The sequence below is a fragment of the Dasypus novemcinctus genome, chromosome 23, assembly GCF_030445035.2.
Source record: "Dasypus novemcinctus isolate mDasNov1 chromosome 23, mDasNov1.1.hap2, whole genome shotgun sequence".
NCBI lineage: Eukaryota > Metazoa > Chordata > Mammalia > Cingulata > Dasypodidae > Dasypus > Dasypus novemcinctus.
The window spans coordinates 16017441-16043831 of NC_080695.1; the positions used below are offsets into that span (position 1 = coordinate 16017441).

The 26391-nt window shown below is 57.8% G+C and overlaps 1 protein-coding gene across 1 annotated transcript; it reads left to right on the plus strand.

Moving 5' to 3' along the window:
- The first annotated feature begins 3247 nt into the window (after positions 1 to 3247).
- On the plus strand, positions 3248 to 6609 carry TRIM56 (tripartite motif containing 56). The gene is made up of 3 exons (XM_023585636.2): positions 3248 to 3358; positions 4055 to 4181; positions 4305 to 6609. The coding sequence occupies exon 3, from the start codon at positions 4306 to 4308 to the stop codon at positions 6571 to 6573; it is 2268 nt and encodes a 755-aa protein (XP_023441404.1). The 5' UTR covers positions 3248 to 3358; positions 4055 to 4181; position 4305; the 3' UTR covers positions 6574 to 6609.
- The last annotated feature ends 19782 nt before the right edge of the window (positions 6610 to 26391 follow it).

The following is a 26391-nucleotide window of genomic DNA, read 5'->3' on the forward strand; positions in this document are numbered from 1 at the left end:
GTGAGGCCATAGAACAGAGAAGCCATAAATTCCTAGATAAGGGGGGAAAAAATAAACCCTCCCTGGAGGTGTATCTTAAAGCACATGCGCATGCACCTTGCCAAGCCCGAGAGCTACCTGGACTAGAACCACTCCTGCTATATAAAAGAAACTCCAGGGAAACGGACTTGGCCCAGTGGTTAGGGCATCCGTCTACCACATAGGAGGTCCAGGGTTCAAACCCCAGGCCTCCTTGACCCATGTGGAGCTGGCCATGTGCAGTGCTGATGTGCGCAAAGAGTGCCGTGCCACGCAAGGGTGTCCCCCGCGTAGGGGAGCCCCACGCGCAAGGAGTGCGCCCCATAAGGAGAGCCACCCAGCGCGAAAGAAAGTACAGCCTGCCCAGGAATGGCGCCGCCCACACTTCCCGTGCCGCTGATGACAACAGAAGCGGACAAAGAAACAAGATGCAGCAAATAGACACAGAGAACAGACAACCGGGGGAGGGGGGGGAATTAAATAAATAAATAAATCTTAAAAATAAAATAAAATAAAATAAAAGAAACTTCAGAGGAACATGTTTCCCATCTTGCAAATCCCAGCGCGGCTCTGGCCTGCCTTGTTCTCTGCCTGCAGGCCCCTGCTTGGCACAGTTCTGCCACTGCCCGGGGCCAGCTCCTGGTCTGTAAGTTCCTGAGGAAACTGTCACTATTTTGCTCCTTGGAGTGGCCTGCTTTGTTTTTCCATCTTAAGTGCCCATCAGACTTTGGCAGAAGCTATCCTGTCGGTTCACAGGCCCACAGCCACCTCAGCGTCGCCGCACCTGCTGCCTGGGTGAGCGCCCGTCCTGGGTGGATAAAGGAATGGAAACCCGAATGGATGTGTGATCAGTCAAAGAGGTGAGATGCTAACTGTAGAATCAAGGTGTGGGTATATGGGTATTGGTCGTGCCATTCTGCCAACGTTTTTGCATTTGAAATTTTTCATAAAATGCTGGGAAAAAATTCTTCTATGGTTTCTTTAGCTGTCCTCCTTCCCGTCTTGGCTTTCTTTTTTTTAAGATTTATTTTATTTATTTCTCTCCCCTCCCACCTCCATCCACCCATTGTCTGTTCTCTGTGTCCATTTGCTGTGTGCTCTTCTGTGACCACTTCTATCCTTATCAGTGGCACCGGCAATCTGTGTTTCTTTTTGTTGTGTCATCTTGCTGCATCAGCTCTCTGTGTGTGCGGCACCACTCCTGGGCAGGCTGTGCTTTTTTTCACGTGGGGTGGCTCTCCTTGCGGGGCACACTCCTTGCACATGGAGTACACCTACACGGGGGACACCCCTGCGTGACACAGCACTCCTTGTGCACAGCAGCACTGCGTGTGAGCCAGCTCATCACACAGGTCAGGAGGCCCTGGGTATCGAACCCTAGAGCTCCCATGTGATAGGCGGAATCTCTATCTGTTGAGCCACATCCACTTCCCTGCCTTGGCTTTTTAGATAAAACTCAGACTGTTTAATGTAGACCATAAGCCCCCTTATAATCTGGCCACTGCCGCCCTCTATAACCTCATCTGCCCCCACTCACGTGTACCTTTCCCACAAACCATCCTAAATTGCTTGGCACCATCCAGGAGAGTCACGGCACCCCTGTACCTCCACACCTGCTGTGCCCAATGCCAGGCACGCCCTTCCCTGCCCTCTATCCCTTGTGCACTCTACCTCTAGCTCTTCCAACTCATCTCCAGTGACACTGCTGAACCTCACCCAAGCCCTGTGTTTCTGGAAAACAGCGAAATTGAAGGACCCCTCCCAGCCTTCGTGTTCCAGAAAACGGCTTACTGCAAAGAACCCCCTTCCACACGTGACCTCGGTAAGACTCACAAGTGCCCCCTTGTTTTCCTAGGTCAAGGCGGGACCCTGGCCCTCCGCATTCCCTTTCTTTGTCCCATAAATGATTAGCTGAACTGCTGGTCCCCTCGCACCTATTGGAGCAAAATGCATGGAAATCAGATTTGCTTAAGATTTCTCTCCTTTCCCCAGACCCCTGGACTTGGGCCTTCCCTCAGCCCGAGCCAGCCTACAACCCCCTGCCCATACAGACTGCCTCAGTGGAAACACTGGCAGGTCTACCACTGGGTCACGCCAACCCTTCCTCCCTCTTCCCAGTACCTGGTTCTTTCCTCTCTGCAAAAGAAAAGCCCTTCCTGCCTAATGCCCCAATCAGAGCTTTCCCCTACCCCTCCCTCTACTGAATAGCCCCTCACCCTCGTTCAAGTATCCTTTCGAAGAAAGTCTGTCCTTACTGGAGCCGAGGGTTGAGGATGAGCAAGTAATGAAATGGTTACTGAATCGTATTATAGATGCCTTTATATTATAAAATAGCCAAAGGTCAATATCTGAAATTGCTGAAACTGGCTGGACTTAGCCTCCACCTTCCATTGGGATGGCCATTTTAGACTGATCTTATCCTTGTCTATGGTTACCCCAAAACTAGGCTCAGCCTTGTGTCTGCTGACTTTTGAGGTGACGACCGCTCGCCCTCCTCGTTTAACATCCGTATGGAAAACCCCGGAACCGGCCTTTGTTCAGTAACCCCCTCCCCAGGTCTCTGATAGTGATTGTAACTTCGGGACTCACCTGGTTGGTACCCACCCCACCTCCTCCAGCTCCTAAATGTTTATTAATGAAGGGACCTGTGCCAGCTCCACCTCTAGTTATTCATTAGCATCCTGATGTTATAAAATATTGAAATTCAAGCAGTTCCAGGAGGCAGTTTGGGGGTCAACAAGGCCACTGACCTCCTTTGCTTGTGCAAACTATTTTGGGAAGAAAAGAACCAGCATTTGCTTGGTTTCACTTTCCAAGTCCATTTTTAAAAAAATATGACACAGGGATGCCTCCCCCAGGATGCCCTCAGGCTGAGGAGCCCCTGGTCTGGGCGCCACTGCCAGCTCAGCAAAGGTGCAGGGCCGGGAGGCTGTGCCGCAGTGAGCAACACTGGAAACCTCCCTCGGGGCCTGGGGTGCAGCGACCTCTCTAAGGCCTTCTCCAAGCAGCCCCTGGCTTCTCTCCCCAAAGCAGCTCCCGCTTGCACACACAGCTGGGTCTGAGCAAATCGGAAGGCGGGAACTGACAGGTCGCCTGGGGTGGCAGGGGAGGGGGGGCAGGGGGGGGCGCGGAGGTTTGGGGCCCCGCGGCCGAGGTCCGGCCCGGCAGGGGAGAAGGCGGGGCCTGAGGCCGCTCGAGCGGGGTCTGGGCTGGAGACGGAAGTTGCACCACTAGTACAATTAGTTTCAGTTTTGTTTCTCGCTCAGCACTCAGCAGCCCCGGCGTCCAGGCCGCGGGGCCCCCGGACCGGGCAGCAGAGCCCACCGCCAGCCCTGGCTAGGTAGGGGGGGGCTGGGGGGGGGTAGGAGAGCACCTGGAGGGGGTAGGGGGCAAGCAGAGGGGAGGGGAGGCGAGAGCATGCAGGAGGAGGGGGAGAAGGGAGGGGCAGGAAGGGAGGGGGAGGCAGAAGCAGCCCGCGCCCCTCCCTGCAGCCCACCGTGGCCGGGCGAGAGGCTTCGCTCCCAAAGCCCCCCTGCCGCTCCCTGACCTCTCCTCCCAAAGGGGGAGACTCGGCCAAGTTCCTTTAGTGCTAGGAGCTGGGGGGATTCAAGAAGGAGCCCCCCTCAGTTCCCACCCCTCAGAGGTGTGCAAGACAGCCTTTAGCAGGAAGGGGGGGGCAAAGGCCAGGGGGCTCCTTCAGAGGGCAAAAGGGGGAGCAGGAAGCGGGGTCCCCGCCTCCCCGCCTGCTGGTCCTGGGGTCGCCAAGAAGAGGGTGTAGGGGGGCGGGGCTGGGGTTCATTATGAGAAGAAGGGGTATGGGGGGGGGAGTGGGGTTCGTCGTGCCGCTCCGCCCCCTCGCCCCTCTTCCGTGGGGGCTCCCGACTCCGCCCCCGGCCCCCAGCAGCGTCCCACCCCCCGCACCTTGTCACGCGTGGCAGGACGGCCTGTCCAGGAGGCCGGTCGGCTCCACGCCCTTGTCGTCAGGTTCTTGGGCCTCCAGCACCGCCAGAGCTGACTGGTCTTGTCATTTCTACAGCGCTGGACACACGGAAGCAGAGCCACCGGGGACCTGAACGCCCGCGAGGAGGAAGTGGGCACCTCCCGAGCTCTGTAGCAAGCACTAAAGGGCCCAGAAGACCAGAAGGCAGCTCCTGGCCGTCCAGGTGCCAGCCCAGACCCGGGGATCCCCGCAGGGCTGGAGACCGGGGTGGGGGCGCGGCCCGAGGGCAGGCGGGGGGCGCCGCGGGGTGCCCTCTGCCCCCTGACCCGGGCCCCTCCGCTTGCAGCATGCTTTCCCAGGGATCCTCCTCGTCCCTGCTGGAGGCCCTGAGCAGCGACTTCCTGGCCTGTAAGATCTGCCTGGAGCAGCTGCGGGCGCCCAGGACGCTGCCCTGCCTGCACACCTACTGCCAGGAGTGCCTGGCCCAGCTGGCCAAGGCCGGCCACCTGCGCTGCCCCGAGTGCCGGGAGGCCGTGCCCGTGCCGCCGGGCGGCGTGGCCGCCTTCAAGACCAACTTCTTTGTCAACGGGCTCCTGGACCTGGTGAACGCCCGGGCGGGCGGGGACCTGCGTGCAGGGAAGCCGGCCTGCGCCCTCTGCCCCCTGATGGGAGGTGGCAGCGCCGGAGGACCCGCCACGGCCCGCTGCCTGGACTGCGCCGACGACTTGTGCCAGGCCTGCGCCGACGGGCACCGCTGCACCCGCCAGACGCACGCCCACCGCGTGGTGGACCTGGTGGGCTACCGGGCAGGGTGGTACGACGAGGAGGCCCGGGAACGCCAGGCAGCCCAGTGCCCCCAGCACCCCGGGGAGGCCCTGCGCTTCCTGTGCCAGCCCTGCTCCCAGCTGCTGTGCCGCGAGTGCCGCCTGGGCCCCCACCTGGACCACCCTTGCCTGCCCCTGGCCGAGGCCGTGCGCGCCCGGAGGCCGGGCCTGGAGGAGCTGCTGGCCGGCGTGGACGGCAACCTGGCGGAGCTGGAGGCCGCCCGGGCTACCGAGAAGGAAGCGCTGAGCCGCCTGCGGGAGGGGGCAGCCCGGGTCGGGCTGCAGGTGGAGGAGGCGGCGGAGGCCGTCCTCCGCGCCCTCCTGGCCCAGAAGCAGGAGGTGCTGGGGCAGCTGCGGGCCCACGTGGAGGCCGCCGAGGAGGCGGCGCGGGAGAGGCTGGAGGAGCTGGAGGGCCGGGAGCAGGTGGCCAGGGCGGCGGCCACCTTCGCCCATCGGGTGCTCAGCCTGGGCCGGGAGGCGGAGATACTTTCCCTGGAGGGCGCGATCGCTCAGAGGCTCCAGCAGCTGCAGGGCGGCCCCGGGACGCGCGGGCCGGCCCCCTGCCTGCTGCCGCAGCTGGAGCTCCTTCCGGGGCTGCTGGACAAGGACTGCCACCTGCTGTGGCTGTCCTTCGAGGAGCAGCCGGCCCTGAAGGACAGTGGGCAGGAGGGACGCGGTACCCAGGCCGATGCAGGAACCCAGGGCCGGAGAGAGGACGGAGCCCAGACGGAGAAACGGGGGTCGGAGGCCCCGCCCCAGGGCAGGGATGGATCCAAGCTCCAAGAAGAGAACAAAGGCCAGAGGCAGAGAAAAGAGGAAGCCCCGACTCCGAAAGAGGACAGCGGTCCCATACAGAGAGAAGACGGAGGTGCCCAGAAAAACGGCAAATCCAACAAAAAGAGAAAGTTCAAAGGAGGCCGGCTCCAGTCTCTCTCCCGGGAGCCCAGCCCCGCCCCTGGGGCAAACCTGGAAGGCTCGGGCCTCTTCCCCAGGCCGGTCTTTCACTGCAGCTTCCCCACCCGCATGCCCGGAGACAAGTGGTCTCCCCGCATCACCGGGCTGGCTCCCTTCGGCCCCCAGGAGATCCTGGTGGCGGACGAGCAGAACAAGGTGCTAAAGCGCTTCTCCCTCAAGGGCGACTACAGGGGCAGGGTGCCGGTGCCCGAGGGCTGCTGCCCGTGCAGCGTGGCCACGCTGCAGGCCTCCGTGGCCTTCTCGGCCGGCGCGCGGCTCTATCTCATCAGCGCCGACGGGGAGGTGCGGTGGCGCCGGGCCCTGAACCTCTCGCAGAACAGCCACGCCGTGGCCTCCCTGCCCGGCAGGGACCGCGTGGCCGTCAGCGTGGCCGGCAACGTGGAGGTGTACAACCTGGAGGGGAACCTGGCCACCCGCTTCACCCCGGGGGGCAAAGCCAACCGGGGCCTCCGGGCGCTGGTGTTCCTGGCGACCGGCCCGCAGGGCGAGTTCGTGGCGTCGGACTGGCAGCAGAACAGCGTGGTCATCTGCGACGGGCTGGGCCAGATAGTCGGGGAGTACAACGGCCCCGGCCTCTACGGCTGCCAGCCCGGCTCGGTGTCGGTGGACAGGAAAGGTTTCATCTTCCTGACCCTCCGGGAGGTCAACAAGGTCGTGGTCCTCGACCCCAAGGGGTCTCTGCTCGGCGACTTCCTGACGGCCTACCACGGCCTGGAGAAGCCCCGCGTCACCACCATGGTGGACGGCAGGTTCCTGGCCGTGTCTCTCAGCAACGGGACCGTCCACATCTTCCAGGTCCGCCCTCCAGACACTTAAAGAGGGGAGGGGGCGGCTGGGGCGGGCGGGCGGGAGCGGGGTGGGTGGCAGGGAAGCAGAAGGGCCCGTGGGGGGCGGCGGGCGGGGCGTTTTCCTAGAAGCCAGGGGCCGGCGGCTTTCCCGCGTGGGTGACCGGACTGCCAGGCCCTAACCTGGCGTGCGGTGGCGGGCGCCGAGGAAGGGGGCGGGGCCGTGATGAGCCCTCCCTGCGGCTGGGGCGGGTACGGCCCCCGTCGCATCTGCTGGTGACCGCTGCGGCTGCAGTCTAGTTTCTAAGATGGGGGCGCTTGCCCTCATTTGCATTCTTCAAAACCATTCCCGACGGAGTAGCCAAGGGAGGGTCTTGGGGAGGTGGGCAAAAAAGTGGTCCCCCCGGGCCCAGGCAGCTTGGGCATTCCCTGGCTCGGGGTGTGCCGGGCGTGTGTGTTCATTCGAGAGCCTGGTATCTGGCGCCTTGCAGCCTGGGACAGCACGTCCCGGGTCAGGAGAGGCCTGAGATTCTGAAACGGCATTTTCCACCCGCCGCAGCGGGAGGTAGAGACCCCTGTGCAAAGGGCATCCCCGGGGAAGCACAGGGTGGGCCTCGAGTGGGACCAGTGCAGGCACCAGCTGAGCCCCAGAGGTGCCAGCTGCCAAGACCACGGCGTGTCGTACGCTCCAGAAAAACCGAACCAGGCAGGGTCGGCGTCTGGAAGGCTCGGAGTGCCGGAGAAGGCAGCCCCCCACCCCGGGCCGATCCGAGGCAGGAGGCCAAACGTAAAATCTCTAGGAGGCCACGCTTCTGTTTTGGTGTCTTTACGTTTCCTGGAGCTTGTTTTTTGTTTCCGTTTCGTTTTCTAGCAAAATTCCTTTTGAGAAATTTTGGCTTCCACTTGGGTGCGCTCAGGGGAGCAGGGAATTTGTCCTTTTCTGGGCCCTGACCCCTGGGGAATGACGTAACCCTAGAGGCCGGGGGGGATTGGGGTGGCCAAGGCAGGCAGAAAACCCGAGAAGTCGGTGATGGGACTGAGATAGATGGAGAAGCAAAAACGGGAGCTTCCGCCCTTGTCTTCCCTACGGCGGTGGTGGCAGGGGAGTTGGGGGGCTCCAGGAAGCTGCGAGGACGGCTGAGGCAGGGGCTGTCGAGGAGACAGCCAGAGGGAATCTTAACGCAGATATTGTGGATGTGGGGACATTCATGGGAACCAGAGGGATTTGGGGCAAGTCCAGTTGGAAAGTGCAGGAGTAGGGAAAAGAAAATTCTTTCCAAGGAGGCCGTTTGTTTGTTTTAGGTGGTACCGGGAATTGAACCCAGGACCTCGTGTATAAGAAGCAGGTGCTCAACCACTGAGCTACACCTGCTCCCTAAGGAAGCCATTTCTTACTTATCCAAGGGGAATCCTCAATGTTCCACGGACAAATTCAATTAGATAAAAATATAAACTGTGTGCACACCCACACACACACAAAAAGGCTCGCTGATTTAAAATTTGCTCTGATTGAGGCAAATAGATATTTTTATAACATTTAAAAACAATTTTCAAATGTTTTTCTCAGGTATAGATTAATTTAGGGATCAGATTCTATAACTTTTGCTTTTGCAAGAATGAAAAAAGTAGAAAGTACTTGGTATACCCAAATCTGTACGTGTATTACTCATCTTTGAGAACTTAGGACCAAAATATTTTCATGGCTTTGGAAATATATCACTATAAGGCTATTGAAAAAATTTATTTCCATTTATAACTAAGAAAGCAGTGAGTGAATTGTTATCATGAAACTTTTTTTTTTTAAGATTTATTTTTTATTCTCTCCTTTTTCCCCAAACCCCTCCCCAGTTGTCTGCTATGTGTCCATTTGCTGTGTATTCTTCCGTGTCCACTTGTATTCTTGTCAGTGGCACCGGGAATCTGTGTCTCTCTTTGTTGCATCATCTTGCTGCGTCAGCTCTCCATGTGTGTGCAGCACTACTCCTAGGCAGGCTGCACTTTTTTTGCACCGGGCAGCTCTCCTTACGGGACACACTCCTTGCGCATGGGGCTCCCCTATGCGGGGGACACCCCTGCGTGGCACCGCACTCCCTGCACGCATCAGCATTGCGCATGGGCCAGCTCCACACAGGTCAAGGAGGCCCTGGATTTGAACCTTGGACCTCCCATTTGGTGGGCAGAGAGACGCCCTATCCGTTGAGCCAAATCTGCTTCCTCAAACCATTTTTGATGTTAATGTGACAGGTATAAAATGACAACTTAGAGTTAGCTTGAGTAACATTTCTTTGGAAGACTGAAATGAGTATTTCTCCATGTGTTGTTTTCCGTTGTATTTTTGGAACTTTGAAAGTCCCTCTAAAATGCAGAAAAATTGGCTGTAAAAAACAAAAATTTTGAAAAGTATGCACAGCAAAGGGTAAAGAATAAAAGGGGAGAGGATGTGGCTCAAGTGGTTGACTGCCTGCTTCCCACACAGGAGGTCCCGGGTTCAGGCCCCAGTGCTGCCTAAAAAACAAAAACAAACAACAAGCAAAACAAATGAATAAATCAACTCAGGGGAGCAGATGTAGCTCAGTGGTTGAGCACTGGCTTCCCACATATGGGGTCCCAGGTTCAATTCCCAGCCCTGGTACCTTAAAAAAAAGAATAAAAGAAAACCAGTAAGATGAGAAAATTACACAGAATTCATTTGAGAATTAAATGAGTCAAGGACCAATGAATGAAAAAGATACAACTCTAAAGCCACTTTTAGTTGTCAAAATTAAGTTTAAAAGAGTATGTTCTGGAGAAATCAATAGACTCCTGGCATTGTAAAATGGTGCAATCTTCCTGTAGAGCCATTTGGCAATACTTGACAAGGGACCAAAAAAGAAAGAAAAAGTTGTCCCACTTTAGGGAATACATTCTGGGAAAATCATTTGAAAGTGAGAAAACACTTTCACAGAGCTATTTGGGGCTGCCCCCTCTGTGTTAACAGTTGTTAACTGGAAACTGTTCAGTTGTGAGGCATGGAGCTAGGGAGACTGAGGACAATGAGATATTGCCTTCACGTATGTCAACTATGAAAACTATTTAGAAGAAATAGAATTATATGATGCAATTATAAGCCAGAAACAGGGAGCCTTGGGAACTATGGTCACAGGATGACAGCCACAAGGTACAAGTATGTCTCAATACTCCTTGAGTGAAAGTGAGCTCATAATTTGTAAATAGTTGGTGATTTGGGAGATTGGGTTCTTTCGGAGTTATTTCATGCTGTTATTCACATACGCAGATTTCTACATCAGTTATTATTGTCCAGCAAGGAACATATACTTGACTGTTTACTTCAAAAGGGAATATGTAAATGATATGCAAGGAGAGCTACTGATTCGAGCATGAGTGTGTCAGCACGGATGAGGGAGGAGTCCGGGGAGAGAGTCACAGCTGGGCGGGGTCAGTGGCAGAAGGAGGAGCTGGTCAAGGACAGGGAGACTGACCAAGACTAGAAAGGTCTGCTGACTGCAGGCGGCCCTTCAGGGCATCCAGCTGGTTGCGAAGTGTGCAGGCGCCAGGGTTCACCTGACCTGTCTCGTCGGGTTCACCAACTGGCTCAGACCAATGGACCAAATGGCGGCTCTACCGCGCCAAGAGGTAGAGGCGAAGTTGCGTGGGGATAGGGACGGTGTCGTTTTTGCAGGTGTGTCTCCAGAGCTAGCAGGGTGCTGGCACAGAGTGGGCGCTTGATAAATGTCTGTAAAGTGGCTTAACCTCAAGAAAAGAGGCATGATTCTTTCCAGAGCTCTCCCATCTCAGATGCCCCAGCTCACCAAGTTGTCCAAAGTCTTGGCTGGTGGGAAACCTCCGGGAGGGGCTCCGTGGACACAGCCCACCATATGCCTCCCCAGGGGTGGTTCTGCTCCAAGTCAGATGAGATTGGTCGTGCTTCTGCGCCCGGGGAGGAAGGCCTGGGTGACACAAGCCTGGGGGACCACACGGCTTCAGGTTGCAACAGCCGCTCCCCAGAGCTGCAGAGGAGCCAGGCGTGGAGGGCCTGGCTGGTGAAATGGGCCCAGCCAAGCAGCCCCTCCAGTGGCAGAGCGGGTGCAGGCACCCTCAGAAATGAAAAACGACGCAACTGTGAGACGAGAATCCACAGATGCTCTAGAATTGAAGGCGCCAAGAGGGTTCCCAGGAAGGTGTAGGGATCCTGGGAAGACGGCATCGGAAGACAGAGAGAAACTACATTTTCTTCAGAAAGAAGTAGGGTTGGGAAGAGCACGGAGCACTGGCAAATTGCAAAAGAGTGATGGAAAGGGGAGCACGGAGCATTATTTGGAGGTAAAACCCCAGCAGCCCGCCTGTGACCTGGGAATCCTCGTAATCCTGCCGAAAGTGCAGGCCTTCTTGGGTGGGTTTCAGGTGTTAAGGAATCAGGGATGACATGACAGAGGCATCAGCACCCCCACCTCCACCCTGCCTTGGCCCATGACAACGAACTTGACCAATGGTTCCGTTTCCTCTTTGGAACTGCCATGTCGTGCGGGTACCAGCGAAATGAGAATGTGGTTTAGGTGGGGAGAAAAGAAGGTTTCTCTTTCATATTTTTTGTATATAAAAAAAGGAAAACCTCTTTCATATTTTTTGTATATAAAAAAAGGAAAGGGAACAAGGTAGCATAGTAGCTGGCTTTTCCACTAAATAGCTGTGTAATCTTAACCTCTCTGAGCCTCAGTTTCTACATCAGTGAAATGGGGACGATACTCTCTCCCACGCCCACCTCACAAGGTTGTTGTGAGGACTGTGTGAGAAGTGTAGAGAAGTATTTTGAGTATCATAAGGTTCAAATACAAGGGCTTGTTTAGTAAAACGTTAGTCTTACTCGTATAGACTTACTACTTCCTTATCAGTATGAACTTGAATGAGGATGTTAGGGCCACGTGCTGTGAGATCAAAGCTCTGGAACATCTGGGGTAGAGTTATCTGCCAGCCGTCTTCTCCTTTGCAGGAGACCATTTTGTTTTGACTCTCTGGCAGTTTTTTGAAGAAGGCAGATGCTAAAATACCACTGTGGCTACAGAAACAGAAGGGACCACTGGTCTGCTTGCCAAGACTCAATATTGACCCTAAAAGCGGACTGGGAATCAGACTGCACTAACCATAGACATTTAGAAAAATAGACATGCTTTTAGACATTTAGAAAAGGTTTAAAATGGCAAGAGTGGCCCAAGCTTTTGGTAATCTAGAGAAAATACAATTTGGGAGAGAATAACCCTCCTTCCACTGTCGTCTTAAAATTGCTGTACTCTTAAAGCCATGCCAGATTATCCACAGCAGTTAAATTCCAGAGGGCCACAAGTTGAAGAGAGAAGTCCAAGATTTTCCGAGGAAATTGGTGAGGTTGGTGACCTGAGCTGGGCAGGGTTTGGTCAGTGGTTACCAAGTTGAAGGTGTTTGATCATCAATCCACGGCAGGTAAGCCGAGAATTTAGAGGCAGCCATTACATTAAGCGGGAGATTGGACAGGCGCAAAGACTTCTGTATTGGGGAGAAAACAGTCTTGGATTCGCTGGAGCATTGAGCTGCCCGGGAGGGCTCCCGAGATGTTGCCAGCAGGAAAAAGACCAGTCGAGATGCGGGCTTAGGAAAATAGGTAAGTTGAATGAAGGTAACAGAACCAGCCGATCCAGCTGGCTCATGACTTAGTTTAATTAAATGGATCAGGACAGGAGCAAAAAAAATTTTTTTTAAAAAGCAGGTGTTCTTGGGGCCACAGGATTCCCCTGATGCCTTGGGTGAGGAATGTCTGGGACCAGACAGAGAAAGGACTTGTGCATCGGGAGGGCCTGTACATAAAGGGATAGGAAGCCGGTTTGGGGAGGTTTGGAAAGCAACTTTAACTTGTCATGGAAGAAAGTTTGAGCTGGTGGGTTGAGCAGCCAACACAGACGGGGCTGAAGGAAGGGAGCTGGGGGCTGGGTCCCCGTGCATGTCCAGCCAATTTCTCTCGGTTGCCATGGGGGAAGGGATCTGTGCTGCAAACTCTTTCATTCCTTTGGTTTTGTACTTTGTATTTTGCCTCTGTTTCTTAATAAAGTTCTTTTAAAAAACCTTAACCTTTTCTCAGATGGGGCCGTGAATACGGAGACTTGTCTACATCCAGGCCAAGCTAAAGGGCTTCGCATCCTTGGGGCCACTCAAGCGACAGCTCCAAAGGTGCCAAGACATTGGGGACATTGCAGGAGTTTTGTGACCCCGCCCTTGCCTGGGCCCCCCCCCCCCCAGGACTCTGCAGGGCACAGATAGTGTTTTCCAGACCAGCCCTCCCTGCCAGCCAGAGGGTATCGGACCTGGCCAGGACTCAGGGGCACCCAGGCAGAAGGGTGACTACGTGAGGCGGTGAGGTGCAGGAGGAGGCCGGGGTCCCAGGGGAGGGGGCTCTGCCCACCACAATGGCTCTGCCTGTCTTCTGGTTTTGGGGCCAGGTCAGCATCTCGGCACCTCCTCCCATGGGGCACCGGTGAGCCTACAGCGGCCTCGCAGGGCTGGGGGTCACCAGGGCTCTAGGAATACCTGCCTGCTGGCCAGCCCTCTCCGTCTGAGGGTCCCCTCCTCACCTCCACGTTCCTGGGAAGAAGACCTCTGGTCCTTGTTTCTCACTCAGTTTGCACAACCCCTGGCTCCACCACCAGACTCGGCGATGAGAGAGCAGTTAGTGAGTGCCCGCTGTCGGGCGGGCATCACGGCCTGCAAGGCCCGAAGCCTCGAGCCTACAGAGTGGGCATCGTTGGCACTATTTGACAGAGAGGACCCTGAGGCCCGGAGAGGCTGGTGGCGCATAGATGTGGCTTCAGACAAGGGTTAGTCCACCTCCAGAGCTGCCCTCTTCAATGGTCTACACCAGGTCTTCTGCCTTCCCTGGCCAGCTCTGAAGCCTGGGCGCTGGGCCCAGGCCGGGTCTCGGTTTTCTCATTTATAAAACGAGAGCATTGAACGAAATGAGACCCGAGGCTCTCTCCTGTGCTGACCGACCAGACCCCCGCCCCTGTAAGAGCGGGCCTGGGGTCAGGACACAGGAAGGGCTGCCGAGACTGGGCTCCCCCCACCCCAGGGCCCAGGTCGCAGGAGGAGTGACAACTGCAGAGCGATTGTTTTGAACGGCTTGGGGGGAGGGGGGGAAGCAGACGAGGGGGCCCGGGGTTCTCCGCTGCTGTGGTGACAGGCAGCAGAAGAATTCTGCAATTCATCCGCGAATGACTCAGCCGGGCCCTGGACCGGCGCCTCCGCGAACCCGGGGGAGCGTGACTCAGCGGCCGAGGGGGCGCCTGCCGCGGGCCTGGGAGCCGTGCCGTGGGGAGGACGGCCTGTTCCCTGCTCCAAGCCACAAGGCGGAGCGTCTGCTTCTGCGGTCAGACAGCGGCCCGCAGGCCCCAAGCCATCTGGCCGGGCCTCCGCCCTCAGACCCAGCCTCCCCTCCTCTGCATCCAGATGCCATAAGCCCGGGAGGCCCCAGGAAGCCGCCTGGTCACCCTGCAGGGGTGAGGAAGGAGGGGGCGAAGCACAGGCCGGGCAGAGGGTCTTGGCACCCCTCCCCACTGCTGGGGGCTGGCGGAAGGGGGGCTCTCGGGGCTTGATTTTGCTCTGAAAACATCTCTTCACCCTCAGAAATAACTAGCTTTGTCTAGTTTATCTCTCCCAACACTAGTGGTCAGTGCACCAACTTACCAGGTAAAAACTCAGCCAGAGGGGGGGGCGGCCAGCGCAGACCAGCCTGCCTCCACCGCCACGGCCCCCGCCTCCCTCGCCCTGCTCACTTGCTACCTGAATTTATCCACGTGCAGCTCTCCCCTCCCTGGCAAAGCCAGGGACTTGTGATCCCTGGTGAGCACTCGAGAATCCGGCATTTGGTAAATACTTGCTGATTGAAGGAACAAATGAATGGGTTCCCACCAAAGCTTCCTCACCTCCACTGCTCCCCACCATTCCTGCTGTAATGTGGGAGGCGCTGGGGCGAGGTGTGGGGGCCGAAGAGGCTGGTCCCTTCTAAGGAGAAGGGAGGCGTGAAAAGGTGTGAGGTGATCCAAGTTCTGGAGAAAAATGTAATAATCTCAAAAAGACCTCTTTTTTCCCCACAGCAGTTCTAACTTCTTCACTCATGTACTTATGTATTCTGCTTGTTGGTTACGGTCTCCCCCGCCCCTGTGGAATGCAGAAGGACCGGCAGTGCTCTTTGTTTGAGTGACTGAGGGATCTGACAGCTCAGCGGCTTTGGGGTGGCGGGTGCGGCATGAATGAATGGCATCTACTGCCCGTCGCCTCTGAGTCGGGCCCCCACGCGCCGTGCGCTTTACGTATCTTGGCTCGCCCGGTCCCCTCGACATTTCCGAGTTACTGTTATTACCCTGGTTTGGAAGATGAGGAAGGTGAGGTTAAGGGAGATGATGGATCGAGGACAAGAGCATCCGTAGCTGGGCATGGGCCAAAGGTGGCCGCGGCCGCCCAAGATCCGCTGTCACCACCGGCCCCAGGAGGCCTTCTGGGGAAGCCGCACCCCGATTAATGATTTCTGGCGAATGTTTTTCTTTCTCTCCCTTCCTTGAGAAGAGCCTCGTCATGGAGCTCCCAGGGTTGAGGTGACAAAGGTTCCCCAACATTGGAGCTCACCTTTCAGCAGGAAACCCACGGTTGACCTGCAGGGGCTTAGGGGGCGGGGTAAGGGAGTGAGGCAGGTACAGGAGCGGAACCCCCCACCCTGTCTTGAGGGCAGGGAGTCTCTGTGCACCCTGCAGAGGACCCTCGCCCGCCACTCGCCCCCCAGTTCCCTCTCTCTGCCCTGTGCTTCTTGCCAGCTCTTGGCCTCCAGCCGGGAAAGTCTTCCCAGCTGAGGAAAGTTGGACTTCAAAGCAGAGATGTCTGTCTTCAGGGGGTGAAGGGTCACTGGGAAGTTGGCCGGGAGGGAGAAAAAGGAAAACATTTGCAGGAAAAGATTAAGTGGGGTGCGGCTTCCCCAGAAGGTCTCCCGTGCCCCAGCACCTCCCAGGGGAGGGGTGGACGGGTGATCCCGGCCAGACGTGGTGGACTTTGGCTGATGTCCAGCCGCTTGTGCCCACATGGTCCCGGAGCAAAAGCCTGCCGCAGGGTCGCAGATGCCTAGGGGTGCCTAAATCCACGCTCCCAGGGTTGGGGGTCCTACATCTCCATCCGTACGCTGGAAAGGGCCGCTGGAAGCGGTGACGTCCGTGCAAGACCTGGGAGGGGGTTGTCCGTGGAAGCGGAGGCAGGATTTGTGTTTGTCATGGAGAGCCTGTGTACAAGGTGATGTGTACGCTGGAGAGAGCACCGTGGGCCTGGGGTATGGTGTCCGCATGTGCCTGCATGCGTGTTCAGGGGTGAGGAGGGTGGATCTCAGAGGTCTGCGAGTGCACGGGGCGTGGGGGAAGTAGAGGCACGCAAGGCTGTGCCCTGGCAGCGCGCCATGCCAGCTCTCTCCTCATCGAAGAATCGAGACTGGAATTTCCCTAAAGCTCATTTCCGACCATTTAACGTTCCCCCAAGGATGGCAGCGGCCAAGTCTGGAAGGACAGATGCTGGGCGTGGGCAAGGAAGCAGAGCTCTGGTCCTCCAGGCCCCCTCCAGAAGCCCCCCTCTCCTAGCCCAGAAGGCGCGTGCTCCCCCTCGGGGGGCCTTTCTTCCCTCAACTCCACGAAAGGGATGCCGGGTGGGGAGGGCTGCGTTTCATACCAGCCTCCACTGCTCACTACCCTGAGCCTCTGTTCGTCGTCTGTGAAATGGACACAATAAGAGACATCACAGGGCTCCAGGGCAAAGGGGGCGGTGAAGGCCGGCGTGCTCAGGCATTCCGCCAGTGTTCACACGCTCGTTCCCTTCTTGGGAACGCGGGTCTTCTCCCCTCGCCTTCCCGACACCGAGCCCCCCACTCCCCTCGGTCAGTCCACCCTGTACTTACCGGGCCCAGACTCAGAGGACCCAGAACTAAGTACCTAGTGCAAACGGCGGGGGCAAAAGTGTTCGGGGATGATGCGGCCAGTGAGGGAAGACGCGGGCCACCCAGACAAGGTGGCACCCTGGCCATGCCTTCCTCACCGCCCGGCAGCTTGTCCTCAGCTGATGGGTTCTCACCACGGACAAATCCCACCCAGGGTAAGATGGACAGGAACCGAACCCCCAAAGAACAGCCTGTTGAACCAGGGAGCTTGCCTACTGGTTTGCTGGCAGAGCCACCAGCCACAGGGGCCCGGAAGCATCTCTCCTGGGGGCCTCGGACCAGGCCAGGGCATTGCCCGGTCTTCACAGCTGCTATCGTCAAAGAGGGAGGAATCCGGGCCGCCGGGGCACACCTGTCTGGGGCCTGCCCGCTGAGGTTTGGGGGACGGGGCTCCGACTCTCCTGGACAGCCCCGAGACCCATTCTTGGTCTCCCTGGGTCCCCCTTTGTAACCTCCCACAGAGGACGTCCCCACGCTGATACAAGGCAGGTGCCTAGATAAGTCACCAGCACAGCCGTCCTCCTGCCTGATGGGGACCTCTGATCGGGAGGCTGCCAAGGCTCAAAGGATAAATGGCTTAGCGTGCCCTGGAGGAGTCTGGGAAGGCTTTATGGAAAAGGTAGAACTGAAGCTTTGGAGGCTCCGAGGAGAAGTGATTTACGTAAGAAAAGCAGAGGGGAGTAGAATGTTCCAGGGGTGGAGGCGGGGCAGGTGTCTGGACCCTCAGGGACATAAGCTGCAGAAGGGAAGGGAACAACGATGCCCACTCTAAGGGGTGGCTAGAAAAACGGAAGCCAGAAGGCGTCGGGAGGGCATGGGGGGCACGGGGCCGATGTGGCAAGAGCGAGACTTCCCCATTTGTGCATCCCACGGCCCGGTCCACTCCCTCCACCCACGCTGGGCAGGACCTCAGGGACGCCCTACAGTGACCACCCCCTGGCGTCCCTCCATCTCCCACACACTCTGTCCAGCCACGGAACTCGGGGTGCACGGGGCAGGAAAACCTTGGCGGGAGCACAGGAAACCCTCCCCCCAGGCCAGGAGGCCCGGCCATGCCTGGGTCCACCTGCCCCGGAGCTCTGGAGACGAGCCCTGATTTCAGGCCGGAAAGCCAGCCCTGCCTGCTAAGGCCGCTCCCTGCCCCTAGAAGCCCCTCGCAGTTCCCTGGAAATGACCGCAGGGAATTCCCAAGTCAGGGGCTTTCCAAGCCCGCTCGGCCCCTGCCACCCACCTCTACCCCGTTTCCCTGAGGAGGCCCGTGGCCAAAGGCAGAGGGGAGCAAGTGGGGGGTCGGCATTCTGCTTCCCGAAGGGACGGGGACTTGAGGACACAGGGCCCCGAGCCCAGTTCCAGTTTGGGGACAAGAGGCTTGGGACATCCAGAGCAGAATCTAGTCTGAAGCAGGTGCTCAGAATGAGCATGGCAGGCCCCCAAACTTCCTAGACCCAGAGGTCCCCCTGCTGGCCTCTGTGTGACCCCCCTGGTGTCACCGCCGAAGGACAAAGACCCTGAGAGCAGGGCCCTCGCCCTGAGACAGGCCCTTCCTCTTGTGACAAAGCGGCGGGCAGTCCAGGGCTGAGGGTGGGGGGCGAGGGTGGCCCCCGCCCGCAGGCCCCCCAGCTTCTGCCGCCCCTGGCACAGCCAAGACAGTGAGGAGCGGGCCCTGGGGCGGTGAGCCGGCACCTGGGCGGGGGAGTGAGTCCCGGGGAGCCAGCGGTCGGGCTGTGAATAACGGGGGCCTCATCGCCCCAGAGCTGCAGGGGAGGGAGCACCCAGCACAGGTGCTGACTAAGAGAGCAGGCGGGAGCAGGTCCCGGCTGGCGTAGGGAGAAGGGCTGGCGCAGGAAGGCTCCTGCAGGCTCCGGCACGTGGGGCAAAGCCCTCCCACTCCCGACCAGCTCTCAGGGGGGGGGGGGGCTCCATTTCCAGGCCCTTCTCCCCAGTTCCTGCCCACAACTCTCGGCGTCCCCAGGCTTGAGATGCTCCCCCACACTCCCCCTCTGCACTCCCCTCTGCCCCGCCCCGAAGGCCTGCACAGCCCGCAGATGTCCCCTCGCTGGATGCCTGGTCTCTCGGGCCACACTCGAGGCCGCTCCTTATCGGCATGAACACCTGCCTCCTTCCCCTGGGGACCCTCAGTGCCTGAAGGTCAGGGCCACAACCCAGCCCATCAGCTTGGTACCCACCTTTCCTGGGCAGGAAAGGCCAGAGAAGCCGGCTCCTGGCAACGCTTGCAGATGACACTTACAAATGCCATCGTTGTGCCTGATTCTCCAGAAAGGAAACTTTCCCTCCCTTCCAGCCCCTACATCCTGGCTGTCCCACCAGCCCGCTGCTTCCCCTTGAGCCAACAGGGGCCTCTTTTCAGGCACTTGAGGCTCTGAAGGTGCAGAGAATCCCTCCATCCCCCGGGGCCAGCTTCCCATTTTCTCTCTCCCTTCTCCACCCACGTGGAGTCTAGTCTGAAGTCCAAGGCTGGCATGAAACCAGCCCACAGGCGTGCAGAGGGCAAAGGGCAGGGCGAGAGAATGGCTCGCTGGGTAGGTGGGCCAAAGGGCAACACGACACGTCCTCCCTCCCCCACCCACCTCCACAGGCTGGGGCTCCTTGTCACCAGACCACCCAGCCTCCGTGGGCGAGGGGGACCCCCTGGGCCTACCCTGCAATGGGGGACAGGGAGTTGAGGGGAGAGCGGGACGGGGGCTGGTGAAGGGCCCAGGGCTCTGGAGTCAGCTCTGCTCGTGGCCGAGCGTCCTCGGCAGGGGGCCAAGTCTGCACTTGAGCTTCCTTGTTTGCAGAATGGAAAGGTAGCATCGGAGGTCAGAGGAGCGTGAAATGGGATAATGACTGTGAAGCAGGGCCTGGCACTCAGCCACTGCCGCAGAGAGGTGAGCCATTCTTCTGGGAGGCTCAAACGCTACCATTCTAGACTCCTCGAACCTTAGAAATGAATGGCGGGCATTTTTTGGAACATTGGAATTGTCCTGCATGACAATGCAACAACAGATGCAGGTCGTTGCACGTTTTGCCAAAACCTGTAAAATTGTGCAGTGCCAAGTGTGAACCCATAATGTAAACTATAGTCCACGGTTCGTAGCAGCGCTTCCGTATGTGTTCCTCGGTTTTAACAAATGTACCACAGTAATGAGGAATGTTGTTAATGGGGAGAAGTGTACGTGTGTGGGGTGGGGTATATGGGAATTCTCTATATTTTGTACATAAACTTTAAGTACCCTAAAGCGTCTTTAAAAATAATAAAATAAGATAAAGTGGAAATGAATGGCTCTGCAGACCAAAACTGCCTAACCAAACGGACAGGGCAACCACAAACCCAACCGCCAGGTGTGATTTTCCTGGCTCAGCACCAACTCCTCCCCCAGCCTTGCCGCAGGGGCGGCTGGGAAGGGGGTGCTGCGGTCCCTGCACCCTGCTGGTGAGTATCTCCCTCTGTTCCTATTGACGCAGGCTTCGTGGGCTCCAGCCCTGGTTTGCCTCATCCCCGCTCTGCTTCCTTAAAGCTAACTGGGCCTGGGCCCCCGAAAGAGGAAGGAACTTTCTCCTCTGGTGCCACGGAGGGGCCCCTGGGCAGGCCTCCACTTCCGCCCTGCCATCCTTCACCCCTAATGGAGTTCTCTGCAGGTGTCAGGTCCTGAAAACCCTGCCCGCCAACCTGGAGCCCTCTCTTTGCCATTCGGGGTCTGCGGCTACTCCAGCCTCAGCCGCAGCTTGGCCTCTTTGGCCAGGTGCTCCTTCGGTCCTGCCCTTGGCCTCCCTGGGATCCCCCTGACCTTGGCCGCGGACCCTGTTTCTCCCCGTAGGGGCTCAGAAGGCCAGGAAAGGCTGCCAGCGCCCATTCCTTCCAGTTGTCCCAAAGCATCCACTCCTGGAGGACATCGGGGGGGCTTCCCCAGCTCTGGGGCTGTTTACCCACTTGGGGCAGGAAGTCCCTGTCTCTCTTGCCCCCTTGCTCCCCAGTGAGTGATTCTGTCCCCTACGTATTGTTTTGTTTCCGGTGGAATTTCTGCCATCGCGGACTCCGTGTTCTCCTGCTGCTGCTCCTCACGTCCCGGTTTCCTCCTGTCCAGACACCCCTGGCCACCGGCCAGGACCTCCGACCGTTCGGCGAAGACAGGGGCTGAGGGCAGCTCAGCGTTGACACAGGAAGGCCGTCGGTCAGGGCCTCTTCGGCAGGACCCCAACTGTGCCCACCCAGTGTGGGCAACGTCCACCCCCCCCGCCATGGTGAGGCCTTGTGGGCCCAGGGAGCACGCGAGGAGGCCCCCGCCAATGGGACACCCCTGCAGCACTGAGCTTCAGACTCCCAAATCAGTTTCCCCCCTAATTTGGTGCAAGCCCCTTTTGGCTCAAGGAGGAAGGCGACGGGCTCGGTTGGACAGCTAAGATTGCACCCTTCGCCCGTGTTGTCACAGGGCGGGGGTGGGGGCCCGCTCCCCTGCATTTCCCCTGGGGTCTTACGAGGGGGCCTCTCCTGACCTAGGCCCAAGCTCCCAGCCAATTCCAGAGGAGTGCCCCAGCCGGGATCGCCAGGTCCTTGAGTGACCCCGGCCAACCCGTGCCTCCAGCCCTGGAGCCCTTTGTCGCGTCCGGGCTGCCTCATCTCTGCCACCTCAGCTCCCCTCACCCCAACAGCCTGGCCCCCTCCCCCTCCGGCCCTGGAAGGCGGAGCTGCCACATGTGAATAACAGTTACTCGTCCCGCCTGCATCAGCCCTTACTCACGCGGCCCTGACACCAGAGGGGGCGGGGTAGGGGGCTCCGTGGGGATGCAGCTGGGCTCCCCAGGAAGGGGACTCACAGGAGGACACGTGATAATTCCCAGAGGGGGCTTTGCTTCCAGGCGTGGAAGGGGCAGCAGAGATTGCCATGTGGAGCATCTGCTTTCAATGGCCGTTCTCCACCAGCTAGCCAGCTTTGCCCTGCACCCGCCCCTCGGGAAGCCTGGACCTGACACGAACCAGAGCCCTTGGCCCCGTGGATGGCCCTCCTCACCCAGCCCCACCTGCTGAGGCTCTGCGGTCTCCTTACTTGAGGACCCAGTTAGCTAACCCCACCTCCCCTCTAGCACAGAGGTACCCGTCTCTACACACCAGGAACAAAGAGGCCCAAGAGAAAATACACTCAAAAATATGTGTGTATAGTGAAGTGGACATGGCTCAATGGATAGAGCATCCTCCTATCATGTGGGAGGTCCAGGGTTCAAACCCAGGGCCTCCCAGCCCGTATGGTAAGCTGGCCCACGCATGGTGCTGCCGCACACAAGGGGCGCTGTGCCTTGTGGGGACGTCCCCCGCATAGGGGAGCCCCATGCGCAAGGAGTGTGCCCCGCGTTGAGCTGCCCTGCGCGAAAAAAGCGCAGCCCGCCCGGGAGTGGCGCCGCACATATGGAGAGCTGATGCAGCAAGATGATGCAATGAAGAAAGAGACACAGTTTCCCGGTGCCACTGAGAATGCAAGCAGACACAGAAGAACACACAGCAAATGGACACAGAGAGCAGATAAGGGGTGGAGGCAGGGAAGGGGAGAGAAAAAAATAATCAAAGAAATCTTAAAAAAAAAAAGTGTGTGTGTGTATATACATATATATATCTCCAACACAGCCGGTCATTTCATTCGTTCCCTCCTTGGAAATCCTAGAAACTCTTTAGTATGCTCCCTCCTTTGCAGAAAAGGAACGGGCCTCTAGGAAGGGCAGTAAAGGAAGTTGCCCAGAGTTTCCTGTTGCACTCAGGCCGGCCTGCCTCTTTCAGTAGAAAGCATCTTGCTCAGCCCTGCACGCCCGTGTGAGAAGAGGGAGGCCCGGGGAAGGTGAAACGACTTCCCCGGGACCGCCTGGCTCTCTGGAGCCAGGACCCGCCTGCCGCAGTGGTGGCCCCCAGAAAACCCTGGCTCAGGAAATAGCTTTGATTCGATACTCGGGAAGGGAAGGCTCAGCTTCAGGTGGCCGTGGGTCTCTGCTGGGGGCTGAATCCTGTCCCCCATGAAGACAGGTGCAAGTCCTCACCCTGGCCCGGCCTACGTGAACCCTTTGTGAAAAAGGACCTTTCACCAGTTAAGGCGTGGCCAAGTCACAGGAGGGTGGCCCCGAGCCAAGGCGGCTGAAGTCCTAATAAGCAAAGGGACTATTGATGACTGAACGAGAAGCCAGAGGAGGAGGCAGAAGACTCGGGCGTGGGACGGAGGCAGGGATGGAGCCTCCGCCGGAAGGTGGCGAGAAGGCACGGCCCGCCGAGCGCCCCGTTTTGGACACTTGGCCTCCAAAACTGTGCATAGCCCGCAGGCTGTGGTACGTGTCTTAGCAGCCCTGGAGAGTGAGGAGAGCCTCTTCTAAGTCGAGTGGCCTTCCTGAAGGTCAGGGGAAGGAGGCCATCCTGGGGACGGTTAAGGGGAAGAGAACCCCCAGGGTCCTGTAAGGGAGTGGGGGCTGTGGCGAGGAGGAGTTGATCTTCCAGAGAAAGGAGTAGGCACAGGAGACGGGGAGCAGGGGTGGTGAGGAGGCTAAGTGGAGGCAGTTAGGAGACTTTCCATCTGGCCTCCAGCTTGCCCTGGGGTGGAGGCTCAGCTGTACAGTCCTCGAAGCAAAGACGTTTTGTTTTTGTATGAGTTTATCTTTTTTTTTTTAAAGATTTCTTTATTCTCCCCACTTCCCTTGTCTGCTCTCTGTGTCCATTCGCTGTGTGTGCTTCTGTGTCTGCTCGGCTTCTCATCAAGTGGCCCTGGGGATCTGTCTCTATTTGTTGCGTCATCTTGCTGCATCAGCTCTCGTGTGCGTGGCACCGCTCCTGGGCGGGCTGTGCTTTTTTCATGCGGGACGGCTCTCCTTGGGCAGGGGCCACTCCTTGCGTGGGGACACCCTTACCCAGGGGCATCCCTGCGTGGGCCGGCACTCCTTGCGTGCAGCAGCAGTGCGCGTGGGCCAGCTCACCGCAGGAGCCAGGAGGCCCTGGGATTGAACCCCTGGACCTCCTAAATGGTAGGCGGACGCTCTGTCAGTGGAGCCACATCCACTTCCCAACAAGGACAGTTTTCACCCGATGCTCTCTGACTAGCCCATAAGAGCCATCGTAGAAAGATCCAAAGATCCCACCGACGAGTTGATCGTGTGGGAGGAAGAGGGTGGCTGTCGTGGCTCCCAGGGGAAGGCGGCCAGGCCCAGGCACCTGGCTGAGCAGTTCAGCTCCTCCTGCTCCCCTTTCTCCCCCACCCCCACCCTTCACAGTGGCAGAGCTACCTGGAGGGAAACGGGAAGGGTCCCGGGCCTGGGTCCCTCCAAGCGAGCCAGCAGCCTGGGTGCATCTCTGCTCACCAGGCCCACCAAGGCGGCCCAGGGTGACTCAGGCCAAGAGACATGCAGGAGGCGCTGCTCCCTTACGGCGAGGAAGTAAGGGAGAAAGGAATGGCCAGTGACTCGCTGCATGCCTGGCTGTCCAGTGGCAAATTCCATCTGTGCTGTATCAGCCATGCAGCCTGGCCTGGAGGACCTTTGCCCCCCACAAGGCTCTCACTGACCTGGGGTCACCGCCTCACTGGGCGACTGCCCAGCTCAGTGGGAACTCAGAACGATAGCCACGTGCAGAGCTAGGGTCTACAGTTCAGGACAGGAACATCCAGTTCTAGAACGTGGAGAGGAGGATGCAGAAAGAGCAGACACTTATACCGCCAAAGCCCAGGAAGAGAGCGTGACAGAGCCGGGGTGCCTCAGCCGGGAAGGGATAAGATCGCTTCCTGGAGATGAAGACATAGGGAGAGAAGGGGAATATTTTCTTTCCTCCTCTTCCAGAGCGCTCCGCCTCCCCAGGCCCCCCCATCCATCACCCAGGACATCTCAGCCACTTTTTAATTCCCCCGTCTCTTTCCTTAGGAGAAAACACAGAGGTTTCCTGTGCTTAGCAAGTTTTTGCACTGTGGGTTAATCTGCCTCCAACAAGTGTGCGCTGCCTTCCTTTGGTATCTCTTTATCAAGCCATTGAGCCCAGATTGTCAAAAAATATTTAGCTCGGATTCTCAAAAAATATTTGGCCTGTAAGGGAAGCCAAGCGTCACCGGACAGCCAGAGGGACAAACAAAGACGAGTATCCAGGGAGAGGAACCTGAGGAACCTGGGGAATGAGGAACCCGTCGTGGTCCGGGGGCAGGGAGAAAGTGGACCGGGGTCAGGCGCGCCAGCCACGCGGGGAAAGGAGCGGAAGGATACTTGAAAGTGGGCCAAGGGTGGAAGCATACGCGGTATAGATATTACCACAATAAAACATTTCTTAAAAACGTAGAACAGTACAACAGGAGTAACCCGAACATACGCAATGCATGTAGTTATCATCATCTTGCCTCATTGATTGTAACTAACGCACCTCGCTAATGCAAAAGGCCACTAATAGGGAAAGTTGGGAGGACCTGGGAGCTGGGGGGGGGTTGGATATGGGACCTCTGTACTTTGTGCCTGATTTTTCTGCAAACCTAGAACTACTGTAAAAATTAAACTTTAAAAAAATTCAATAAAAAAAGAAGTGGAGGGGAGGGAAGCAGATGTAGCTCACTGGTTGGGCACCTGCTTCCCATGGACGAGGTCCTGGGTCCAGTCCCCAGTACCTGCTTAAAATAAAAAATTAAAATACATTATGAAAAAGAAGTGGAGAGAGGGCATCTGATGAGGATGGCCGTCAGGCCCGTGGCTCCAGCCGCCCGAGCCCGCCTGCGCCACCCTTCCCGACTTCGGGGGCCCCATCGGCCTTGTTCTCCTCCTTCCCCTCCTGTTCCTTCTCCCCTGGGGCTGAGAGAGCCATCCACCCTCACGGCGCCCCTCTATTCTGAGAGGCCCAGCACTAAAGGTCCTCAGGAAACGGGGACAAGCAAGACAGGGGATGGCGCCGCGGGTTTAAATCCTGCAAGGACTCCAAAACGAGCGGATGGGCAAAGGCCCAGAAGTGGCTCAGGCAACACAGGGTGGGGGGACCCAACAAAAGCAGATGTGGGTCAGAGGGCCTGGACTGGAGGAGGGGGTGAGCGGAGGCTCTGTTCTCATGCCTCTCCTCCCTGGGACGACTGAGAGGTCAGGACTGGTGTCACCTTGTCCGTGGGGTCCGCATCTGATCCCCCAGCCCAGAGAAGAAGCTCTTCCCGGGGTCTCACACCTGCAAGGCTGGCCACTGGGAAGGTGTTGTTTTATGGTTTTTTTCAGGGTGTCAATTCTGGGGTAAAAGAGGTGGAAGGCGTGCCCGGCAGCCGTTCTCTGAGTCACCTGCCACCACCTTCAGAGCATTTAATGCCAATATGCAACTAAACTTCAGAGGAAGGAGAGAAGAAGGCCTCAGCGCCCCTCCCTCCAGGAGCCTGCCTTCCGCCAAAATGCAGAGCTCAGAGGGGCTGGGCCCTGTCCTGGCTCCCGCCTCTCCAAGACGCTGAGAACCTAGAATGTTCTGGTGTTTTACAGGCACCATCTCATTTAGTCCTCACAACGACCCCGAAAGATGGGCCTTTTGCAAATAAGAAAGCAGGCTTGGGAGCAGATGTGGCTCCATGGTTGAGCTCCGGCTCCCACGTACAAGGTTCCAGGTTCAATTCCCAGTGCTGGTACCTCAAAAAAAAAAAAAAAGAAGAAGAAGAAAAGAGGCTCAAAAGGCTAAGTTCTGCCCAAAGACACATATTCAGCAAGTGCCAGGTCCTTGAAGCCACGTCTCTCTGAGCCAACGACCACAGTTTTTCCGACTGTGGCCCTGTCACTGGGTGGCCGTGACCGTGTCCCTGGACCTCTCCAGACCTGGTGCTCTCACCTGGAGAGGAAAAGGATTGTATTAAACGACTGTCAGAGCTCCTCCCAGTTCTGAGACCCCAGGATATGATTAGAGGAAAA